This window comes from Hemiscyllium ocellatum, chromosome 11, assembly GCF_020745735.1.
Source record: "Hemiscyllium ocellatum isolate sHemOce1 chromosome 11, sHemOce1.pat.X.cur, whole genome shotgun sequence".
Lineage (NCBI taxonomy): Eukaryota > Metazoa > Chordata > Chondrichthyes > Orectolobiformes > Hemiscylliidae > Hemiscyllium > Hemiscyllium ocellatum.
The window spans coordinates 92,392,403-92,414,087 of NC_083411.1; the positions used below are offsets into that span (position 1 = coordinate 92,392,403).

Here is a 21,685-nt window from a genome sequence, read left to right on the forward strand (position 1 = left end):
ATGACAGAACTGTGCTGAAGACATTCCAGAATTAGCAGTGTTCCTTGCCAAGGTGTTCCAATACAGCTTCAAGAGGAGCATATACCACATTATTGAGAAATTGTTCTAGTATGTCCTGTTTATAAAAATAGAAAAGTCTAATTATGCCAATTACCAGTTTATCTGATTACTTTTAATTATTAGTAAGTTCATAGGTGGTGTTGTCAATGATTTATCGGGCAGTACTTACCAATAACTAGTTCATTGGTGCCAGTCTGACTTTCACCAAACTATTCAGCGCCTGAACCCATTACAACCCTGGTCTAAACGTGGACTAAAGAGCTGAACTCCAGAGGTGAGATGGGGGTGACTGCCCCTGGAATCAAGGCAGCATTTGACTTAAAATGACATTGAGGAACCTTGGCAAAATCAAAGTCAATGGAAATCAGTGAAAAACTGTTCACTGGTTGGAATCATAATTAAAATGAAAATAATTATAGATTTTGACTTGACATTCAATAACATTACCATCATTAAACTCCCTCTCCAGCAACATCTTGGGTTTACTATTGACCAGAATCATAACTTGATCAGTTATGTAAATACTTTGACTATAAAAGCAGGTCAGAAGCTGGGTATTCTGCAGTGACTAACTTATCTCCCAGTTCTTCAAAGCCTGTCTACCATCTACAAGGCACAAGTCAGAAGTGAGATGGAAGGCTCTCTAGTTGCCTGGGTGAATGCAACTCCAACAACATTCAAAAAGCTCAAAACCATCTCAGACAAAGTAGCCCACTCGATTGGTATCCCAAACACTAATTACACATTGAATCCATATTGGAAGGAGTCAAAGGGGTGGCAGTTTATATCATTTACATAATGCACTTATGAAAGGCTCCTTCAATTCTACCTCCTGAAGTTGTAACTTCTGACACCGAGAAGATTGAATACAGCAGTCAGAATGGTGACACAGGCTATTGACTGCAAGTTCCCCTCCTAGTAGTACATCATCTTGGCTTGGAGCTCCTTCACTGTCACTGGATTAAAATCCTGGAACTCAATACCTAAGATCATTGTGATATGTGCCCACTGTAGCAGTTCAAGTGCTACAGTGCCAAATAGCAGTAAGAAATGGACAATGAATGTTGGCCTTCCTTTCCAGCCATACTCCAATCTCAAGAAAATATAATAAAAACCAGCCCATATCTTTTTGTATAGATGCAGTCCTTGTAGTGTAGATTCACCCACAGTGATATTAGGCAGGGAGATCCAAATCTTTGACCCAGTGAACAAATTACGATACATTTCCCAAGTCAGGATGTCATATGAGTTGTGGGGGAGGAGGAACTTGGCAGTAGTCATCTGCCGAATATCTAGGTTAATGATGGTGTGAGATCCTGGTTAATCAGAAAGTCATTTCCATTGTACTCCATTTACAGAAATGTACTGTTTGTGGCTATTTGTGTCTTTGCTGCTGAGGTTAAACACACTCAGACCGAGACTTCAGCTAGAAATCATGAGGATTTTATTTAACACAGAACACATGAATGATTAGTATTCAGCACAAACAATTTCTTTACAGTCATTCTGAATTATGACATTTCTGAGGAAAGCACATGCTTCCCATAAGTTAGCTCCTAATTTTCAAACAAACCTTGAAAGTAGTTTACTTCCTGTATGGAAAAGTTGGAATAATTCAGTGCCTCTGGTAACCCAACATACTGAAAAAGCTTAATGCTGCCCTCCTGAGCCAGACTCATACTTGGAAGTTTCCAGTTGAAGAGCTGCTGATCAAAGGGCTGCAACAATTCAGTGAGAATTCCTGTTCTCAAAAGTAAGATCCATATCTTCAGACAAGACAACTTATAATGCAACTCACAATCCCCAAATTCAGTAACTCAGGATGTCTTGACTTGAATGAGATGATTTATGTACTGATTTGCATTGGAAACTACCTTTTTTAGATAGCTAGCAAAAACACTACTCAACCACCATAATGCTTTTGGGTTACAAAGTATGTAACAAAAGAGGCTTAGATTAACAATCTGGAGACATGACATCTAGTCCCACCACTGCAGCTCAAAAATTTAAATTCTGTTAATAAAAACAAACATGAAATTAAAAGCTAGTATCACTGGTAAACATGTGCTGTGTTGTTATAACAACCATTGGGTTCACTAATGTTCTTTTCAGAAGGAAACCTTACCTGTCTTGTCTAATATGACATCACATCCACAGCAATAATGACTGATCTTAACTGCCCTCTGATATGGGATGAGACAAAAAAAAACTGCAGATGCTGGAATCCAGGGTAGGTAAGCAGGAGGCTGGAGGAACACAGAAAACCAGGCAGCATCAGGAGGAGAAGTCATTGTTTTGGATGTTCTTCCAGCCTCCTGCTTTGTCTACCTCTGAAATAGCATTGCAATTCCACTTAAGTGGAATTAGAATGAGCATTGCATTGTAAGCAGTGTTCACATCCTGTGAATGAACTAAAATAAAAGAATGATGCAAGTCAAAAACTTTGAGCTAAACTTCAGTCAATTTTTTGCGAACTGGGCAATGTTTTATAATGTAGATTTAAATAGTAAATTGATAGGCTGGCGGTTATGTTTGAGAATTTTTGAGTGAAAGTAGTGTCAAAAATACATTTAAGTTTTCTCTGGAACTTTTCTTGCGTTTCTCTATGGCTCTCAGGGGAAAGAATAAATTAGGGAATATCCATGGGTGGACAAAATACATATCATTCATCAGGTCTTTTCGGAGAGGCATTATCACTAGACAGTTAATCCAGAGGCCCAAGTCAAGTTCTGAGGATTTTGAATGATTCAAATTCTGCCCATAGCACAGTGGAATTTGAGTTCAATTTTGAAAAATCTTGAATTAAGTATCGAATGATTACCATGAAGCCATTGGCAATTGTCAGAAAAACCTATCTATTTGGTTCATTCATGCCCCTCAAAATGTAAACTGCCATCCTTACCTGGTCTAGCCTACAAATGACTCCAGACCCACAGCAATGTGGTTGATTTTTAACTGCCCTCTGGGCCATTAGCAATGGGTAATAAATATTAACCTGGCCAGCAATGCCAACATCTCATGAATGAATAAGTCATGCAGGCTTGATCAGCTAAATGGTCATCTCATGTTTCCCAAATACATTTGTTTTAGAAAATGTTCTAGCTTTTGTGCATGTATAACTGCAAATATTTGAAATGCATCTCTTGTTCCAGAAAATCAGTTTTGGTATATTTTTCTATTCATAAAAAAAAGTATTTTCAAGATCAAATGACAGAAGTGATCCTATCGGAAGTTGAGGATAGGATTAATCTTTAAAGATCAACTCTCAAACTGAGACTCAGGTCACACAATTTGATGAGAACTTGAGTCTGCCACGTTGAGCCTCACCACTTTTAATAATTCTATTATTGACAAACCAGCCTTCAGCTACCAAGATGCTCAACTTGGAGTTTTTTTTTTCAATAAAACTCTTCCCTCTTAAGAGGCTCATTAAAATCTTACTCTTTGACCAGGATTTTAGCCATCTACATTGGTATGTCCTATGGCGACTTGGTGTCAAATTTTGTTGATAACATTCCTCTGAAGTGTTTTAAGATGGTTTACTATTTCACAAGCACTGTATGAATACAAGTTGTTGATGGTTAGAAATATATAAAACGTTTGTCAAGTTTGAGTTTTAGTTACAGAAATTCTCTCTTTCCTGCAGGATAGTTTTTTCCTCCTTTTGGAGTAAGTAAATATCTATGAATGGAAACAGCTCATTGGATGCAACTGGTTGAATATAACGCTCTCTGTCTGCACCATATTTGTCAACCAGGACAGCGTTAAACTGCAAACTGGATAAGTAAAAAACTTGCCTGCAAAAGGAACCAGAAAAGAAGTAAGGTTATCAAGTTCGCAAAGCAACATTTGTAATTCATAAGCAGGTATGTGTGTTATTCATACAAAGTTATCAACTAATATGAAAATAAACAAACTACAAAATATAAAAAAAACGAGTGCAAGTTCCTATGAAAATGCATTTTTCTTTCTCAAATCTCCCGGACATACTCGCCTGCCTCTTAGTTCACCCTCATGCAAGTTACTACAAGAATTGTTCTCTGGCGTGTCATTGTGTCTTGGTCCAAATGCTACAACGCCAAGGTGTGATTGGAATTGCATCCCATGTTTTGTTGGATCCTTCAGTCTACATTTGGGACCCGGACTGACCATTCAATCATGAAATCCTGGGGTAAGTATCATGCTTCAATGAGTGGCTCTGTGTTGGGGGCAGCAAGCAAGTTCCCAGAAAAATTAGTTAGATACTTAAGTATTACACTCATTTACATCTGTACAATGGGCATTCCATATTGAAGGCATTGGTTCAGAGCAACTTCTTTTTCCCCACTCCATCCTCCAACTAAAAGTCCCAGAAATCACTGGAACAAACACCTATTAAACTTGACAGGGTGCCATGAAGTGAATTTCACATGGCTGGCTGTTAGAGTCCCAACCAGGTGTATTTTCAGAGTATGCATAAAGTGTGACTGTCTTCTCACCATCCTCAACCCACTTCCCATTGTAGGGTAGGAGAGTAAACCCCAAAACTGGTAACCCATCTACTTCTGAAAAAAAAATATAATGAATGAGCAATTCAGCTGGTTAATAATCCAAATGGCCTAAAGAAAATGCTGTCCGTGCCATAAAACTGTTAGCAGGAAAGCAGGCTGGAATGAATAGGCCTGCTTCTTGTGCCAGTCTAATTAAAAAGCAGGAAGAAGTTGGACATACTTCAGGGTACATTGTGTACACCAGAAGTAAACCTTTCCCAACCTCACCCCCAGCCTTTGTCATTCCCTGGATAGCCCCTATTCTGCTTGCTCCCTTTTCTAGACTATCCAATCCTTCCCATCCAAACACCTGGGTCCAACCACAATGGCTGTCTTCATCCTGAGGCCTAGTTGCAGTCCCAGGAGCATCAAATCCATTGACAGCTTTTGAGGAATTCCTCCATTGACACCAACTTAAGGAGTGCTGGAAGAGCACAGCAGTTCAGGCAGCATCCGAGGAGCAGTAAAATCGACATTTCGGGCAAAAGCCCTTCATCAGGAATAGAGGCAGAGAGCCTGCAGTCATTGTTTTTACCTACCAACTTAAGGAGAGCAACAGTGCAGTTGCTGTTTTGGGTGGCACGGTGACACAGTGGTTAGCACTGCTGCCTCACAGCGCCTGTGACCCGGGTTCAATTTCCAACTCAGGCGACTGACTGTGTGGAGTTTGCACGTTCTCCTCGTGTCTGCGTGGGTTTCCTCCAGGTGCTCCGGTTTCCTCCCACAGTCCAAAGATGTGCGGGTCAGGTGAATTGGCCATGATAAATTGCACGTAGTGTTAGGTAAGGGGTAAATGTAGGGGTATGGGTGGGTTGCGCTTCAGCGGGTTGGTGTGGACTTGTTGGGCTGAAGGGCCTGTTTCCACACTGTAAGTAATCTAATCTAATCAAGATGGCATTACTTCAGATGGTGAGCTAGCATTCCGACTGTGTGTGTGTGTGTGTGTGTGTGTGTGTGTGCGCACGCGCACACACAACAATGCCAACTCTCCCAACCCCCAATCCAGATCCCACTTCCAGCAGAAAACTGTAAAACTTAGCCTGTGCCGTTGTACATGCTTTAACTCCAATACCCTCACTCAACAAATAAATCTGACAGTCTTTTAATCAGGTCAGATAAAACCCACCTCCAACTGAAGTTTTATATTTTACTGTCAACCGGTCTCTCAGCAGCTTGTGCCAACAATATTAGATGTGAATCCAGCTATTTCACATCTGGCTCCAGCAGCTGACCAGTACAAACTGGCATACATCTTCAAAAATAAAATCTCTTTTACCAACCAGCCTCAAATTATTCTTTGTAAATCATGGGGTACATTTTACACTGAGGGTGTACATCTCACACAACACTAAGTTTAAGTGGTGTGTGTGGTTCTGGTTGATCAGTTTGCCCTTCCACCTCCAGCAGGAACACTTGTCTCAGAGCTGCCAGTCAATTGAAGACCAACAGCCTAGCAAAGTAGTTGTGGCTTCTAGTACTGCAAGAAGGGTTGATGACAGCATTAACAATGGAACATGTAACATAGAGCATTACAGCACACAACAGGCTCTTCAGCCCACGCTGACCATGATGTCATTCTAAACTAATCCCATCTGCCTGCACATGGTCTGTATCCTTCTATTAGGAGAAAGTGAGGACTGCAGATGCTGGAGATCAGAGCTGAAAATGTGTTGCTGGAAAAGCGCAGCAGGTCAGGCAGCATCCAAGGAGCAGGAGAATTGATGTTTCGGGCATGAGCCCTTCTTCAGAAATGAGGAAAGTGTGCCAAGCAGGCTAAGATAAAAGGTAGGGAGGAGGGACTTGGGGAGAGGCATTGGAAATGCAATAGGTGGAAGGAGGTTAAGGTGAGGGTGATAGACCGGAGTGGGGGTGGGGGCGGAGAGGTCAGGAAGAAGATTGCAGGTTAGAAAGGTGGTGCTGAGTTCGAGGGTTGGGACTGAGACAAGGTGGGGGGAGGGGAAATGAGGAAACTGGAGAAATCTGAGTTCTTTTACAGTGGGCAGGGTGGGAGGAGGTGTAGTCTAGGTAGCTGTGGGAGTCAATCGGTTTATAGTAAATGTGCGTGTTGATTCAGTCGCCCGAGATAGAAATGGAGAGGTCTAGGAAGGGAAGGGAGCAGTCTGAGACGGTCCAGATAAATTTGAGGTCAGGGTGGAAGATGTTAGTAAAGTGGATGAACTGTTCAACTTCCTTGTGGGAGCACGAGGCAGCGCCGATACAGTCATTGATGTAGCGGAGGAAAAGGTATGGAGTGGTGCCAGTGTATTTCACTCCCCTCCCCACCCCTATCAGCGTTCCAAAAAGACCACTCCCTCCGTGACTCCCTCGTCAGGTCCACACCCCCCACCAACCCAACCTCCACTCCCAACACCTTCCCCTGCAACCGCAAGAAATGCAAAACTTGTGCCCAGACCTCCCCCCTTACTTCCCTCCAAGGCCCCAAGGGATCCTTCCATATCCGCCACAAATTCACCTGCACCTCCACACACATCATTTACTGCATCCGCTGCATCCGATGTGGCCTACTCTATATTGGGGAGACAGACCGCCTACTTGCGGAACGTTTCAGAGAACACCTCTGGGACACCCGGACCAACCAACCCAACCACCCCATGGCTCAACACTTTAACTCCCCCTCCCACTCCACCAAGGACATGCAGGTCCTTGGACTCCTCCATCGCCAGACCATAGCAACACGATGGCTGGAGGAAGAGCACCTCATCTTCCGCCTAGGAACCCTCCAACCACAAGGGATGAACTCAGATTTCTCCAGTTTCCTCATTTCCCCTACCCCCACCTTGTCTCAGTCCCAACCCTCGAACTCAGCACCACCTTTCTAACCTGCAATCTTCTTCCTGACCTCTTCGCCTCCACCCCCACTCCGGCCTATCACCCTCACCTTAACCTCCTTCCACCTATCGCATTTCCAACGCCCCTCCCCCAAGTCCCTCCTCCCTACCTTTTATCTTAGCCTGCTTGGCACATTTCCTCATTCCTGAAGAAGGGCTCATGCCCGAAACGTAGATTCTCCTGCTCCTTGGATGCTGCCTGACCTACTGCGCTTTTCCAGCAACACATTTTCAGCTCTGTATCCCTCTATTCCATGCCTGTTCATGTGCGTCAGTCCAAATTCTTTTTAAAAGTTGATATCATAATTGCTTCTACCACCTCCCCTGACAGTGCAATCTAGTGCATCTACTACCCTCTGTAAATAATTGCATTGCACAACTCGTTTAAGCTTGCCTCCTCTCACTGTAAACCCCATAGTATTTGATGTTTCCACTGTGGGAAAAAGACTCCAACAATCCACGCTGTGTAAGTTTCTCATAATTTGTTTATACTTCTATCAGATCGCCTCTCAGCCTCCAACATTCTATTGAAAGCAATCCAAGTTTATCCAGCCTCTCCTTACAGCTACAAAAGTCCAATCCAGGAAACATCCCAGTAAACTTCTTTTGCACACTCTCCAAAGCCTCCACATCCTTCCTAAACCTCCACATCCTTCTTAAACCATGCCAACCAGAACCACACCCAATACTCCCAATATGACCCAACTAGAACTTTATATAGTTGCAACATAGCATGCCAATTTTTTATACTCTAGAATGCCGCACACCTTCTATACCACTTTCAGGGAGCTGTTGATATAATCCTTCGGTTTATCAGTGCTCCTAAGGGTTCTTTACCATTTACTTACACTTTTCTCTTGCAACTAACCTCCAAAGATGTATCACCACACACTTGTACAAATTAAACTTCATCTATCATTTCTCCACCCAACATTTCAACTGACCTATATCCTGCAGAATCTTTTAATGGCCTTCTTCACGACTCACAACTTGGTCAATTTTCATACAGTCATTGAGCTGTCCAGCATGGAGACAGATCCACAGTTCAACTCATCAATGCCGACCAGATATCCTAAATTGATCTATCCAATTTGCCAGCATTTAATACACACCTGTTCAGATGCCTTTTCTACATGTTGTAATTGTACCAGCCTCCACCACTTCCTCTGGCAGCTCATTCCATAATCGCACCACTTTCTGCATGAAAAAATTGCCCCTTAGGTCCCTTTTAAATTTTTCCACTCACATCTTAAACCTATGCCCTCTAGTTTTGGACTTTCCCATCCCAGGGAAAAAATCTCGTCTATTTTCCAAATACATACCCCTCATGGTTTTATAAACCTCTATAAGGTCACCCCTCAACCTCCGAAGCTCCAGGGAAAATAGCCCCAACCTACTCAGTCTCTTCCTATAGCTCAAATCTTCCAACCCTGGCAACACCCTTGTAAATCTTTTCTGAACCCTTTCAAGTTTCACAACATCTTTCCTATAGCAAGGAGACCAGAGTTGCACACAGTATTCCAAAATGGCCTAACCAATGTTCTGTACAGCCGCGTCATGACCTCCCAATTCCTGTACTCAATGCACTGACCAATAGAGGCAAGCATACCAAATGTCTTCTTCACTATTCTGTCTATATGCGTCTCTATTTTAAAGAAGCTTTGAACCTGCATTCCAAGGTTTTCTTTGTTCAGCAACACTCCCCAGGATCTTGCCATTAAGTGTATAAGCCCAGCTCTGATTTGCTTTTCCAAAACGCAGCACCTCACATTTATCCAACTTAGCTCCATCTGCAACTCCTCAGCCCAATGGCCCAATTGATCAAAGGCCTGTCATACTCTTAGGTGACCTTCTTCGCTGTCCATTACACCACTAATTTTGGTGTCATCTACAAACTTACTAATTATACCTTCTAAATTCGCATCCAGACAGGAGTGTACTCCCCACTCCATGGAGTTTTTCAACCATCTTCAATACTCACCCTCCACTTGGACTCCCACTTCTAGCCTTCTAGTTGCATCTTACGTCTTCAAAAACTGCCAACATTACACCAGCTGCCTTAATTTCTCTGCTCACTTCACCCACTCCAATACATCTCTCTCGGAACTGCTACATTCTTCTCTCATGTCTAACTCTGACTTTGTTATCAAACCTGCTAGGGCTAGAGCTGTTCTAGCCTGGTATGCTGACCATTACAATGCAGGTGCTCTGTTGGCACTCTCAAATACTTCCTCCAATCCCCCCTAGATTGTTATTCTACCTTGGAACATCAAATGGTTATTTCTAGGACTGTCACTGACCACAACTTGCACTTCATAATCCCCCAACACCACACAGCCCTTTGTCTACCTCTATCGCAAAATCGAAAAAGGATTGCTCTGGCAAACTCATCATTTCAAATTGTTCTAACCCTACATGAACTTATTTCTCCCAAACTTGATTCAAGCCCCACCATTTCCCCAGTCCCATCCAGTCTCTTTCCATTTACATTTGTGATTCTTCTGACACTTTACATCGGTTTCACAATTTCCAGTTTCTGGCTCTAGCTTCCTTCTCTTCACTTTGGATGCGCAATCTCTTTTCACATCCATTTCCCATCAGGATCACCTAAAAGGCTCTCCACTTCTTGTTTGAAAAGAGCCTGAATAATTCCAATCCACCAACACTTTCCTTCATCCAGCTGAGAACATTCTCACTTTGAACAAGTTTTCCTTTAATTGGTCTCACTTTCTCCAAGTCAAAAATATGGTTGTAGGGATCAGCTTGGGTCCCATTTATGCTCCTCTCTTTATAGATATGTGGAATATTATTTGTTCTTGTCCTACTTGGGGCCCACCTACATCTTTCTTTGATCCATCTTCCTCCTCTCATCCAGATTTGGAAAAGTTAATTAATTTTGCTTCTAATTTCAATTTTGCTCTCACCTTCACCTGGTCCATTTTCAACTCTACCCTCCTTTGACATCACTTCTTCCATTTCTGGAGATGGCCTATCCACTAATACACACTACAAAATCACCAACTTCTACTATTACCTTGACTAAACTTCCTATTTCTAGCAAGGATTCCATTCCAATTACTCAGTTTCTCCATCTCTGCCATATCAGTTCCAATGATGCCCCCTTCCAACAGGGTACCTGCGATTTATCCTGCTCTTTACTCAGGCAAGAATTACCCCTCAGCATGGTTGTTAGGACCCTCACCCATGTTTGACATATCTCTCACACTTCTTCCCTCATCCCTTCACCTGCTCCCAGAACAACAATAGGATTTCTAATGTGCTCATTTTCTAATCCATCAGATTCTGCATTCAAAAGTTCATCTTCCACAATTTCCACCATCTCAAGCCAGCAAAACAAAAATGCATTGTCCCCTTCCCTTCACTTTCTCCAAGTCAAAAATATGGTTGTAGGGATCAGCTTGGGTCCCATTTACAGGAATCATTTGCTCCATGACACATAGCCCACTCTTCCATCACTCCTAACACTCCATCACACTCCCATAGTAGCTGCAGAAGGTACAACAATTGTACATTCAAGAGGGGAGTTAATCTCTGCAATATTCCTAGCTGTTAACCTGGCCTTACAGCCACAATATTTATATGGTTAGTCCGGTTCAGTTTCTGGGCATTGGCACTCTTAGGATGTTGAAAACTGGGAGGATTCAGTGATGGTGATATCATTGAACATCGAGGGGTGATGGTTAGATTCTATCTTGCTGGCGATGGTCATTGCTTGGCATTTGTGTGGAACAAATGTTCCTTTCTACTCATCATCCCAAGCCTGGATATTATCCAGGTCTTGTTACTTTTGGGCATGGACTGTTTCAGCAGCTAAGAACTAAAGAATGGTTCTGACCATTATGCAGTCATCGGCGAACATTATGAGAGATCATTGATCTAGTGATAGGTCATTGATCAAGTAGCTCAAAATTGTTGTGCCAAGGATACCACTTTGAGGAATTCCTGCTGAGACAACTGACCTCCAACCACAACAGCCATCTTCCTTTGCCAGATGTAACTCCAGCTAACAGAGAATTTCCCCCAGTCCACTCAATTCCATTGACTCCAGTTTTGCTAGAGCTCCTCAATATTCAGTTGCAACCATGATCCTAGGGATCCTTGATGGCACTCTTACCTCACCTCTGAGCCAACTCCAGTATACAACAAAATCATAAATTCAGTCCACATTTTAAAGTTAATTCACAATAGCCTTTTACCGGAGTTGTTCAACAATTTCTGAAGAAAGCTGCTGTTCTTTTATACGTCCTACTGCTCTCGGTGGATTTCCAACCAATTCTATTACTGTTGTTTGTCTCAGTTCCAGACCACAGGCAGCTTCCTGGAGAGAAACAATACACTTCAATAAGAGAGGGTAGTTAGTAACAACATTCACTAAACACACCTCCAACTTTGTCATTCAACATATACACCTTATTCTCCATGCAAACAATATTCTATTGACAGTCTTTATTCTTTGAGGACACCAAATATAATTAAATTTTATAAAATAGGAAGATTAGAATTTTAAGAAATCGTTATTAGAGATCTCCATTGTATTAATTAGCCATACGATGATTTTCAGTTCCCCAAAAAATAAACTATAATTTTTAATGTCATTCATCACCCAGTCAGTCAGTTGGGTTTGTCTGTTTCCCAAGTGTGGAATCCTCTCAACGCCTCTCTGTCTCAGAACACCATCCATTCATCTGTCAGCTCATTCATTTTGAGTGAAATCCCTCCTCAAGAAACTTCACTGGCTCCCTACCATTTACAGCAGCTCGTACTTCATTAGTTTGGAACATGAGACTTGAATACACAATGGTCCAAAAATAACGAAGCAAGGATTATTTGCTCCATTGGTGTTACATCATTACAAACTTGAAGGGAAATTAAGATTAAATAAAGGAGTCTCAATTTACATGGAATAAAGCATATGGTTTAGATCTCATTAGAAAATCCTGAGAGTTTCCTCACTCCCATCAGCACTCCTTAATCTCTTAAGGGATTTATGTCATTGGGGGTCAGTTCAACTATCTCAGCTACCATTCCCAATGGGGAATGGGGGGGTCAGCTTAATTGTCACACCGAAATTAGATTAGGTTTTTTATTGTTTCATTTTTCCTGGGTAACTATTAACTAAATGGAAGAACTCTCCAAATTCAGTGTTAAATTGCTGATCAGAATCTGCAGTTTCCTGAGTAAGTCCCATGTGGAACTCTTCAGGGATCCCAACATGCAACTCCTGTCTGTGCTGCTCTAAAAACTATTTGGTTATTAGGATATAACGGGTCAATATTTGATGAAAAGTTCATTTAAAACTTTTAGCTTAGAGCACTCATCTGTTAGGTGTTACTAGTGCATTTCCCCCATTAGGTAATGGGATGGACAGCAAGGGACTTCCTTTCAATTACTGATAATCCTCATAAATTGCCAGAGTTGCATTCCAGCAAAACCTTTGCTTAATAGAAAATCACTTCAAAATAATGGCACCTGTGGGAAAAAAGGAGGTCGGGGCAGACCAGCAAAATTATCACTCACGGTCGCTCAAAAAGCTCCCAAAAGTCTAATGAAAAGTAAAGAACAGCCTAAACGAAGGTTGAAATCATATTTATTAATGAAACAAAAGTATATTTAATAGAGTACATCAAAAAACGTAAGAAAGCTGCACTCTGTACAGTACCTCTCACAGAAAGCTGCTCTGTCGGCAGCTGACATCAGTGTATACGCAGTAATGCACAAAGCCTGAACTGATTGCCGCTGAAATCGTACTATTACAAACGAAGGTAGGTGGTAGGTGTTCTTGAAAATACCGTTCCCTAACATTTCAGCAATGTTATAGCCAAATCGTGCTGCTGAAACGTGTGTTATCTGAGAACTACCTGTATCACAAAATTTTCTAGACACCTCTTTGTGAAAAGTTGTTCATCAAGTCAGCCATTTGAGAAAAGTCTCAATGTATCTTTGATCAAAGTGATAAATGAATGTAACAATCCATTTTAAATCCTTATGAGACACAAATTCCTACATTGCCATGAATCACAAATTCTTATTATGAAAGTTCTTCCCCTGTGCAGGACAGGCAGAAATTTAATTTGAAGATATTACATCCGCTCATCAGTATTGACTATCAGGTCCTATTTACAAACCTGTAGCATGTTTATTTGTAGGTTGTAGTACATATCAGATGCACTTGGAGAGGATATGATGAGGAGACGCTGCATCTCATAAAACTGGTCCAAGAGAGCAGCCACCGAGTTCACATCTACATTGATTTCAATTGCTGCAATTATATAAGAGAAATGTGTTACCATCACATTGCATATATGGCATGTTTCTCTTAACTGAAAATGTACTTGGCAGCCTGTGTATACAGAGACAGCCATTGGAGGAGGTGAAGGGGCCAAAGTACTCCCTAACTATGTCCAGTTACGCAACATAGCAGCTTTGTGCTGACATTATTTATGCTAAATTCACCAAGCTCACACTGTTGTGAAGACACAGCATCAAAGGAACAAAGCACACTAACAAGGTTTTTTTTAATATGCTGATCCCCAAAAGCCATGAATATTACCCATCTACAGTGACTACATTTTGCACTGATTGATTGAAATACATTTTTCTACCTTCCTTGAATTGTCAATTACAAATAAGAAAGCAATACATGTCCAAGGTGAAAATCAAAACAACACTTCTTTCTCACCTTGTGGAAAAGTGTCTGGTCTTCAGTTGGTATCTGCATTCCAGAGTTAAGCTGAGATCAACCCTGTACCAATCCCACTCACAATTTATGGTTTCCTCTTCTCTTGTTCAATTTCTACTTGTTGTCAATGTTTTTTCTAAAACATCTGTCAGTATACTTTAAGTGTTCCTCATACCTCTTTTACCTCATAGGCCTTCCTCCAATAACACTTGGATTATTGTTTCAATTCAGAACATGGATGCATTTTACTTTTTCTCTTGCCTTTGATAATTCAGGGAAGCTTTTGGTTGGAATCATTACAGTCCAAGTACAAATTTGAAGCAACTATGGCTGTTCACTTTATTATGAAGATGTAATATCTGAAACATTAATTTGTCATCAGCTAGATATAGATCATGTAATTTTTGGAAAAACAATTTTCAAAGAAACGGGCATTAGCTGACAGTGGCTAAAATGGTTGTATTTGTGAAGAATGCAAACTGCTTTCTATGAGACAGCCTCAAACTTGGATGCCATGTGACCCAGCTGGTAGAGCTGGAGGCACAGACAGGCCCTCAAAAGAAGAAAACAAGCATCTGTGTTAACCCAGGTCCAGGATAGTGGGGAGCAAGGGGAAGGTATTAGGGGAGACGGCAGCGTTTTTGGAGTATATTTCACAGGGAAGGAAGGAGGTAGATTCTTCCGGGACAGATTTTCCCTGTGTAAAACGGTCTTCTGAGGGTAGTAACCACCTCCCCCTCTTTCTCTTGATACATTTCAGTTTAAAAAAAAGGGGTGCCCACTTCTGTTCAGCTGTCCCTGCCAACTGTATTAAAGTTTTAAAATACGCTTAATTGGCCTTTAAATATGTATTTATATGTGCTTCTAATTTTACAAGTCAGCTCAGGAGTGGATGGGAAAGTGGTGGTCTGCCAACAACCCAATCAAGCCCACCTCCATAACATACCCAGGATCACATAATATCCGCGTATCTGACTGACAGCAGTCATAATATTGACTAATGTGTCCAAGTTTAGCATTGGAAATACAACATTTTTTTAAGATGGCTGCTGATTACCGTGCTGTAAACATCTAAATATGTAGCCATACAGTTGCACTTTATCGCATTTATAAAGCAATATGCTGCTGCAGCACTAGAAACACAGAGGCCTGAGTGCTCATTTTCCATGGATGGGATTACAGTGCCACCTTCCCAATATTTAACTAAATCCACTTACGTACACAAGATGGTACCAATCCAGACCAGCTTCGGTTAAACAGACACACTCTTTTGGAGATCCCCTGTCGCTCATAGCCTCCCTCACACGTGTAAGTGCAGGTTGCCCCATAGTTATTACCAGCTGATGTACAAGTGATGTAACCATGGACTGGGGGCTTCAGCATGGGACATCTTCTAACTGGCAATGTCAGAAACAGAGGGAAAAAATGTTGATGCATATCTATATATATATACACACACACACAGACTGTTTTTCAAACAAACTGAAGAGTCCACTTTTATAATCACATGACTGAACTTGGCAAAAATCTTCTGGAACCCTCTCAGCAGCAACCAATTAATACCTACATCTGTCCTGATAGGTCCAGAATGCTCACACTGTGTTACAAATCTGAGAGAGAAACTATTGTCTCCATGAGAAACATTTACATAATGAAATAGTGTTAATGACTTTCCACTTAATCCTTGGAGTGGCAATGCAAACTTTTGTCTCCGGGGTAACTGTTTCTCTTCCCAGGACAAAGAGGTTTGCTCACATGACCTCCAAAGTAATAGAACCCAACTGTTGCTGAACTCATAACTCATAACTAAGAAAAAGAGCAGACAGGTAAGAGGTCAGAGCTCTGCCATATCAGTTCCAATGATGCCCCCTTCCAACAGGGTACCTGCGATTTATCCTGCTCTTTACTCAGGCAAGAATTACCCCTCAGCATGGTTGTTAGGACCCTCACCCATGTTTGACATATCTCTCACACTTCTTCCCTCATCCCTTCACCTGCTCCCAGAACAACAATAGGATTTCTAATGTGCTCATTTTCTAATCCATCAGATTCTGCATTCAAAAGTTCATCTTCCACAATTTCCACCATCTCAAGCCAGCAAAACAAAAATGCATTGTCCCCTTCCCTTCACTTTCTCCAAGTCAAAAATATGGTTGTAGGGATCAGCTTGGGTCCCATTTACAGGAATCATTTGCTCCATGACACCCTGGCCCACTACTGAATCACATCTACTGATTCAATGCACTTTACTGTAAGCTACAATGAAAAAAGTTTCTGATCTGTACAATAATTTAAAAACAGCTAACAACCTGCCCCTGCAAGTAAAATTTTCATTCATCAACACAGAGTAGGTGCTGCACCCTGAAAAAAAATTCCTTATAAGATTTTGGAGGAGAGGACATTTCCTACTTTCACTCTGTTTCCAACCAACCAGCCCCACAAAGCATTCTACACTTGCAACACCAACTTTAGAATTTTGGACTCCATCTTAAAAAGCAAAGAGAAAATGTTATTCAAGCTTAATTTTCACCAATTGAATATTTTTGTTCAATTATCTTTCTCCTCGTTGCTTGTATCAGTACCTACGTTGTGAAGTATTACCCAACTTCCCCCACTCTAGTGTCTAAGAGTGTGTGAAATAAACCCTACTTCTGAAACTTAACTATCACTTAACATATGATTTAACTGCAATCATATTGCAGTTACACCCTTGCAAAGTCAGAGCCAACAAATAAAGGATATATTCCTCCATTCCCCAAAGGGGGAAGAATAAAATCACAATAAATGATGAGTACAGGAGAGATATTGGCTTTAAAGCTCAAAAAACTATGACCACTGTGATCTGTGATCATTATTCAAATTGTTGAGAGAGGGACACTGGCAAATGATACCGTTAAATAGATGTAAAGAATTGTGAGTGACTGACCAATCTGTCTGACTTACATTTTTAATAATTGTCTCTTGGACTCTGTAATATCTCTAGAAGACTATTCACCTCCATTAGCTGCCTGGGCAGTTGTCCCACTATTTACCAAGCACAGTTGAACAGTCAAATCCAAACAGCCTGCTACATTCAGCCTGAAATCATTTCCCCTTTTCATAAACTTCTTAATCATCACATATACATCACTGGCAATCATCTTGAATATTTCAGTAGGATCTCCCACAGGCCTCATTCTTTCCAGAATAAAAAAAAAGTTGTTTATCCAAATAGAGGGATTGTTGCTGGTAAAGTTATGGACAAATTTGTTAGCATTATGACATTCCTCTAACATATTTGCAGAAGCATTAAGTAATTAATTTAAACAAGGTGCTGTCATACAAACAGGTTGAGAATTCATCTTCTAAAATAGTCAATCATTTCCAGCTTTATAGTAACTAGCATGCACAGTAGGACTATCTAATGGTGTAGTTGATAAATATCCTGGCATGTTCTACTAAGGAGTACAGAAGATGATTATCTACACTAAACTACCTAATACCTTCCAAGGCAGCTAAGTGATTACTACAATTGGCCTTAGTACCCAGTGCTTGAATTAAAAGGCTTTCCACTCCTTATTGTTGCTGACTGATGTGTCCTAAATGTAAATGTGTGGACATCAGGTTAGTGCAGGATTAGCACCAGTGACAGCCTAATGATCAAACTAGCCGGCTGTCACCTCTGCGGAGGTTCACAAATCAGTAATAGCTTCTTGGGTGAGAATTTGTACAACTATCAAAGTTTATCTAGTCCCAATGCAGCATGAGTCAGCAAATCAGGAAAGTAGAGAGACAAAAGGCAAATAAAATTGGAGGAATAACATGGACTTCTACTATCTATCGAGTAAAAAATGAGGTCTGCAGATGCTGGAGATCACAGCTGAAAATGTGTTGCTGGTTAAAGCACAGCAGGTTAGGCAGCATCTCAGGAATAGGGAATTCGACGTTTCGAGCATAAGCCCTTCATCAGGAATGAGAGAGAGTAGCCAAGCAGGCTAAGATAAAAGGTAGGGAGGAGGGACTTAGGGGAGGGGCGATGGAGGTGGAATAGGTGGAAGGAGGTCAAGGTGAGGGTGATAGGCCGGAGTGGGGTGGGGGCGGAGAGGTCAGTAAGGAGATTGCAGGTTAGGAGGGCGGTGCTGAGTTGAGGGAACCGACTGAGACAAGGTGGGGGGAGGGGAAATGAGGAAACTGGAGAAATCTGAATTCATACCTTGTGGTTGGAGGGTTCCCAGGCGGAAGATGAGGCGCTCCTCCTCCAGCCGTCGTGTTGTTATGTTCTGCCGGTGGAGGAGTCCAAGGACCTGCATGTCCTCGGTGGAGTGGGAGGGAGAGTTAAAGTGTTGAGCCACGGGGTGGTTGGGTTGGTTGGTCCGGGCGGCCCAGAGGTGTTCTCTGAAGCGTTCCGCAAGTAAGTGGCCTGTCTCCCCAATATAGAGGAGGCCACATCGGGTGCAGCGGATGCAATAGATGATGTGTGTGGAGGTACAGGTGAACTTGTGGCGGATATGGAAGGATCCCTTGGGGCCTTGGAGGGAAGTGAGTGTGGAGGTGTGGGCGCAAGTTTTACATTTCCTGCGGTTGCAGGGGAAGGTGCCAGGGGTGGAGGTTGGGTTGGTGGGGGGTGTGGATCTGACGAGGGAGTCACGAAGGGAGTGGTCCTTGCGGAACGCTGATAAGGGAGGGGAGGGAAATATATCCTTGGTGGTGGGGTCTGTTTGGAGGTGGCGGAAATGACGGCGGATGATACGTTGTATGCGGAGGTTGGTGGGGTGGTAGGTGAGAACCAGTGGGGTTCTGTCTTGGTGGCGGTTGGAGGAGCGGGGCTCAAGGGCGGAGGAGCGGGAAGTGGAGGAGATGCGGTGGAGGGCATCGTCGATCACGTCTGGGGGGAATCTGCGGTCCTTGAAGAAGGAGGCCATCTGGGCTGTGCGGTGTTGGAACTGGTCCTCCTGGGAGCAGATGCGGCGGAGACGAAGGAATTGGGAATATGGGATGGAGTTTTTGCAGGGGGCAGGGTGGGAGGAGGTGTAGTCCAGGTAGCTGTGGGAGTCAGTCGGTTTATAGTAGATGTCTGTGTTGAGTCGGTCGCCCGAGATAGAGATGGAAAGGTCTAGGAAGGGGAGGGAGGAGTCTGAGACAGTCCAGGTGAATTTCAGGTCGGGATGGGTCCTAGCTTCCAACCATGCTGGATTTTCACCATCCGTCCAGATCTCCCCCTCTCTGAAGATGAAAGATCAGTCCTCAGCAGGGGCCTCACCTTCATTCCCCTACGCCCTCGGATTAATGAGTTCAACACGCGCCGAGACATTGAACAATTCTTCCGCCGCCTTCGCCTCCGTGCCTACTTTCACAACCAAGACTCCCGCCCACCCTCTGACGACCCCTTCTCCCGCCTCCAAGACACCCCATCCACCTGGACACCCCGTGCTGGCCTCCTACCCGCCCTCGACCTCTTTATAGCCAACTGCCGCTGTGACATTAACCAACTCAACCTGTCCACCCCTCTCACCCACTCCAACCTCTCACCCTCAGAACGTGCAGCCCTCCACTCCCTCCGCTCCAATCCCAACCTCACCATCAAACCCGCAGACAAGGGAGGCGCGGTGGTAGTTTGGCGCACTGACCTGTATACCGCTGAGGCCAAACGCCAGCTCGCAGATGCCTCCTCTTATCGCCCCCTTGACCACGACCCCACCTCCCACCACCAAACCATCATCTCCCAGACCATCCATGACCTCATCACCTCAGGGGATCTCCCATCTACCGCCTCCAACCTCATAGTCCCACAACCCCGCACCGCCCGTTTCTACCTCCTGCCCAAAATCCACAAACCTGCCTGCCCCGGCCGACCCATTGTCTCAGCCTGCTCCTGCCCCAGCGAACTCATCTCCCAATACCTCGACACGGTCCTGTCCCCTTTAGTCCAAGAACTCCCCACCTACGTTCGGGACACCACCCACGCCCTCCACCTCCTCCAGGATTTTCACTTCCCCGGTCCCCAACGCCTTATTTTCACTATGGACATCCAGTCCCTGTACACCTCCATCCCCCATCACGAAGGACTCAAAGCCCTCCACTTCTTCCTTTCCCGCCGCACCAACCAGTACCCTTCCACTGACACCCTCCTTCGACTGACTGAACTGGTCCTCACCCTGAATAACTTCTCTTTTCAATCCTCCCACTTCCTCCAAACTAAAGGAGTTGCCATGGGCACCCGCATGGGCCCCAGCTATGCCTGCCTCTTCGTAGGATATGTGGAACAGTCCATCTTCCGCAACTACACTGGCACCACCCCCCACCTTTTCCTCCGTTACATCGATGACTGTATCGGCGCTGCCTCGTGCTCCCACGAGGAGGTTGAACAGTTCATCAACTTTACTAATACTTTCCATCCCGACCTGAAATTCACCTGGACTGTCTCAGACTCCTCCCTCCCCTTCCTAGACCTTTCCATCTCTATCTCGGGCGGGCGACTCAACACAGACATCTACTATAAACCGACTGACTCCCACAGCTACCTGGACTACACCTCCTCCCACCCTGCCCCCTGCAAAAACTCCATCCCATATTCCCAATTCCTTCGTCTCCGCCGCATCTGCTCCCAGGAGGACCAGTTCCAACACCGCACAGCCCAGATGGCCTCCTTCTTCAAGGACCGCAGATTCCCCCCAGACGTGATCGACGATGCCCTCCACCGCATCTCCTCCACTTCCCGCTCCTCCGCCCTTGAGCCCCGCTCCTCCAACCGCCACCAAGACAGAACCCCACTGGTTCTCACCTACCACCCCACCAACCTCCGCATACAACGTATCATCCGCCGTCATTTCCGCCACCTCCAAACGGACCCCACCACCAAGGATATATTTCCCTCCCCTCCCTTATCAGCGTTCCGCAAGGACCACTCCCTTCGTGACTCCCTCGTCAGATCCACACCCCCCACCAACCCAACCTCCAACCCGGCACCTTCCCCTGCAACCGCAGGAAATGTAAAACTTGCGCCCACACCTCCACACTCACTTCCCTCCAAGGCCCCAAGGGATCCTTCCATATCCGCCACAAGTTCACCTGTACCTCCACACACATCATCTATTGCATCCGCTGCACCCGATGTGGCCTCCTCTATATTGGGGAGACAGGCCGCTTACTTGCGGAATACTTCAGAGAACACCTCTGGGCCGCCCAGACCAACCAACCCAACCACCCCGTGACTCAACACTTTAACTCTCCCTCCCACTCCACCGAGGACATGCAGGTCCTTGGACTCCTCCACCGGCAGAACATAACAACACGACGGCTGGAGGAGGAGCGCCTCATCTTCCGCCTGGGAACCCTCCAACCACAAGGTATGAATTCAGATTTCTCCAGTTTCCTCATTTCCCCTCCCCCCACCTTGTCTCAGTCGGTTCCCTCAACTCAGCACCGCCCTCCTAACCTGCAATCTCCTTACTGACCTCTCCGCCCCCACCCCACTCCGGCCTATCACCCTCACCTTGACCTCTTTCCACCTATCCCACCTCCATTGCCCCTCCCCCAAGTCCCTCCTCCCTACCTTTTATCTTAGCCTG

General features: G+C 44.0%; 1 protein-coding gene across 1 annotated transcript in view; it reads right to left on the minus strand.

Annotated features, from left to right (window-relative positions):
• Positions 1-1,487: 1,487 nt before the first annotated feature.
• The window catches only part of srpx2 (sushi-repeat containing protein X-linked 2), an 82,583-nt gene continuing 62,385 nt past the window's right edge, over positions 1,488-21,685 (minus strand). Inside the window, exons 8-11 of the mRNA XM_060832257.1 lie at positions 15,356-15,535; positions 13,585-13,718; positions 11,656-11,777; positions 1,488-3,857 (exon numbers count right to left, since the gene is read on the minus strand). Coding sequence (XP_060688240.1) covers positions 3,677-3,857; positions 11,656-11,777; positions 13,585-13,718; positions 15,356-15,535 — 617 coding nt within the window. The 3' untranslated portion in view covers positions 1,488-3,676. The remainder of the gene's footprint in view (positions 3,858-11,655; positions 11,778-13,584; positions 13,719-15,355; positions 15,536-21,685) is intronic.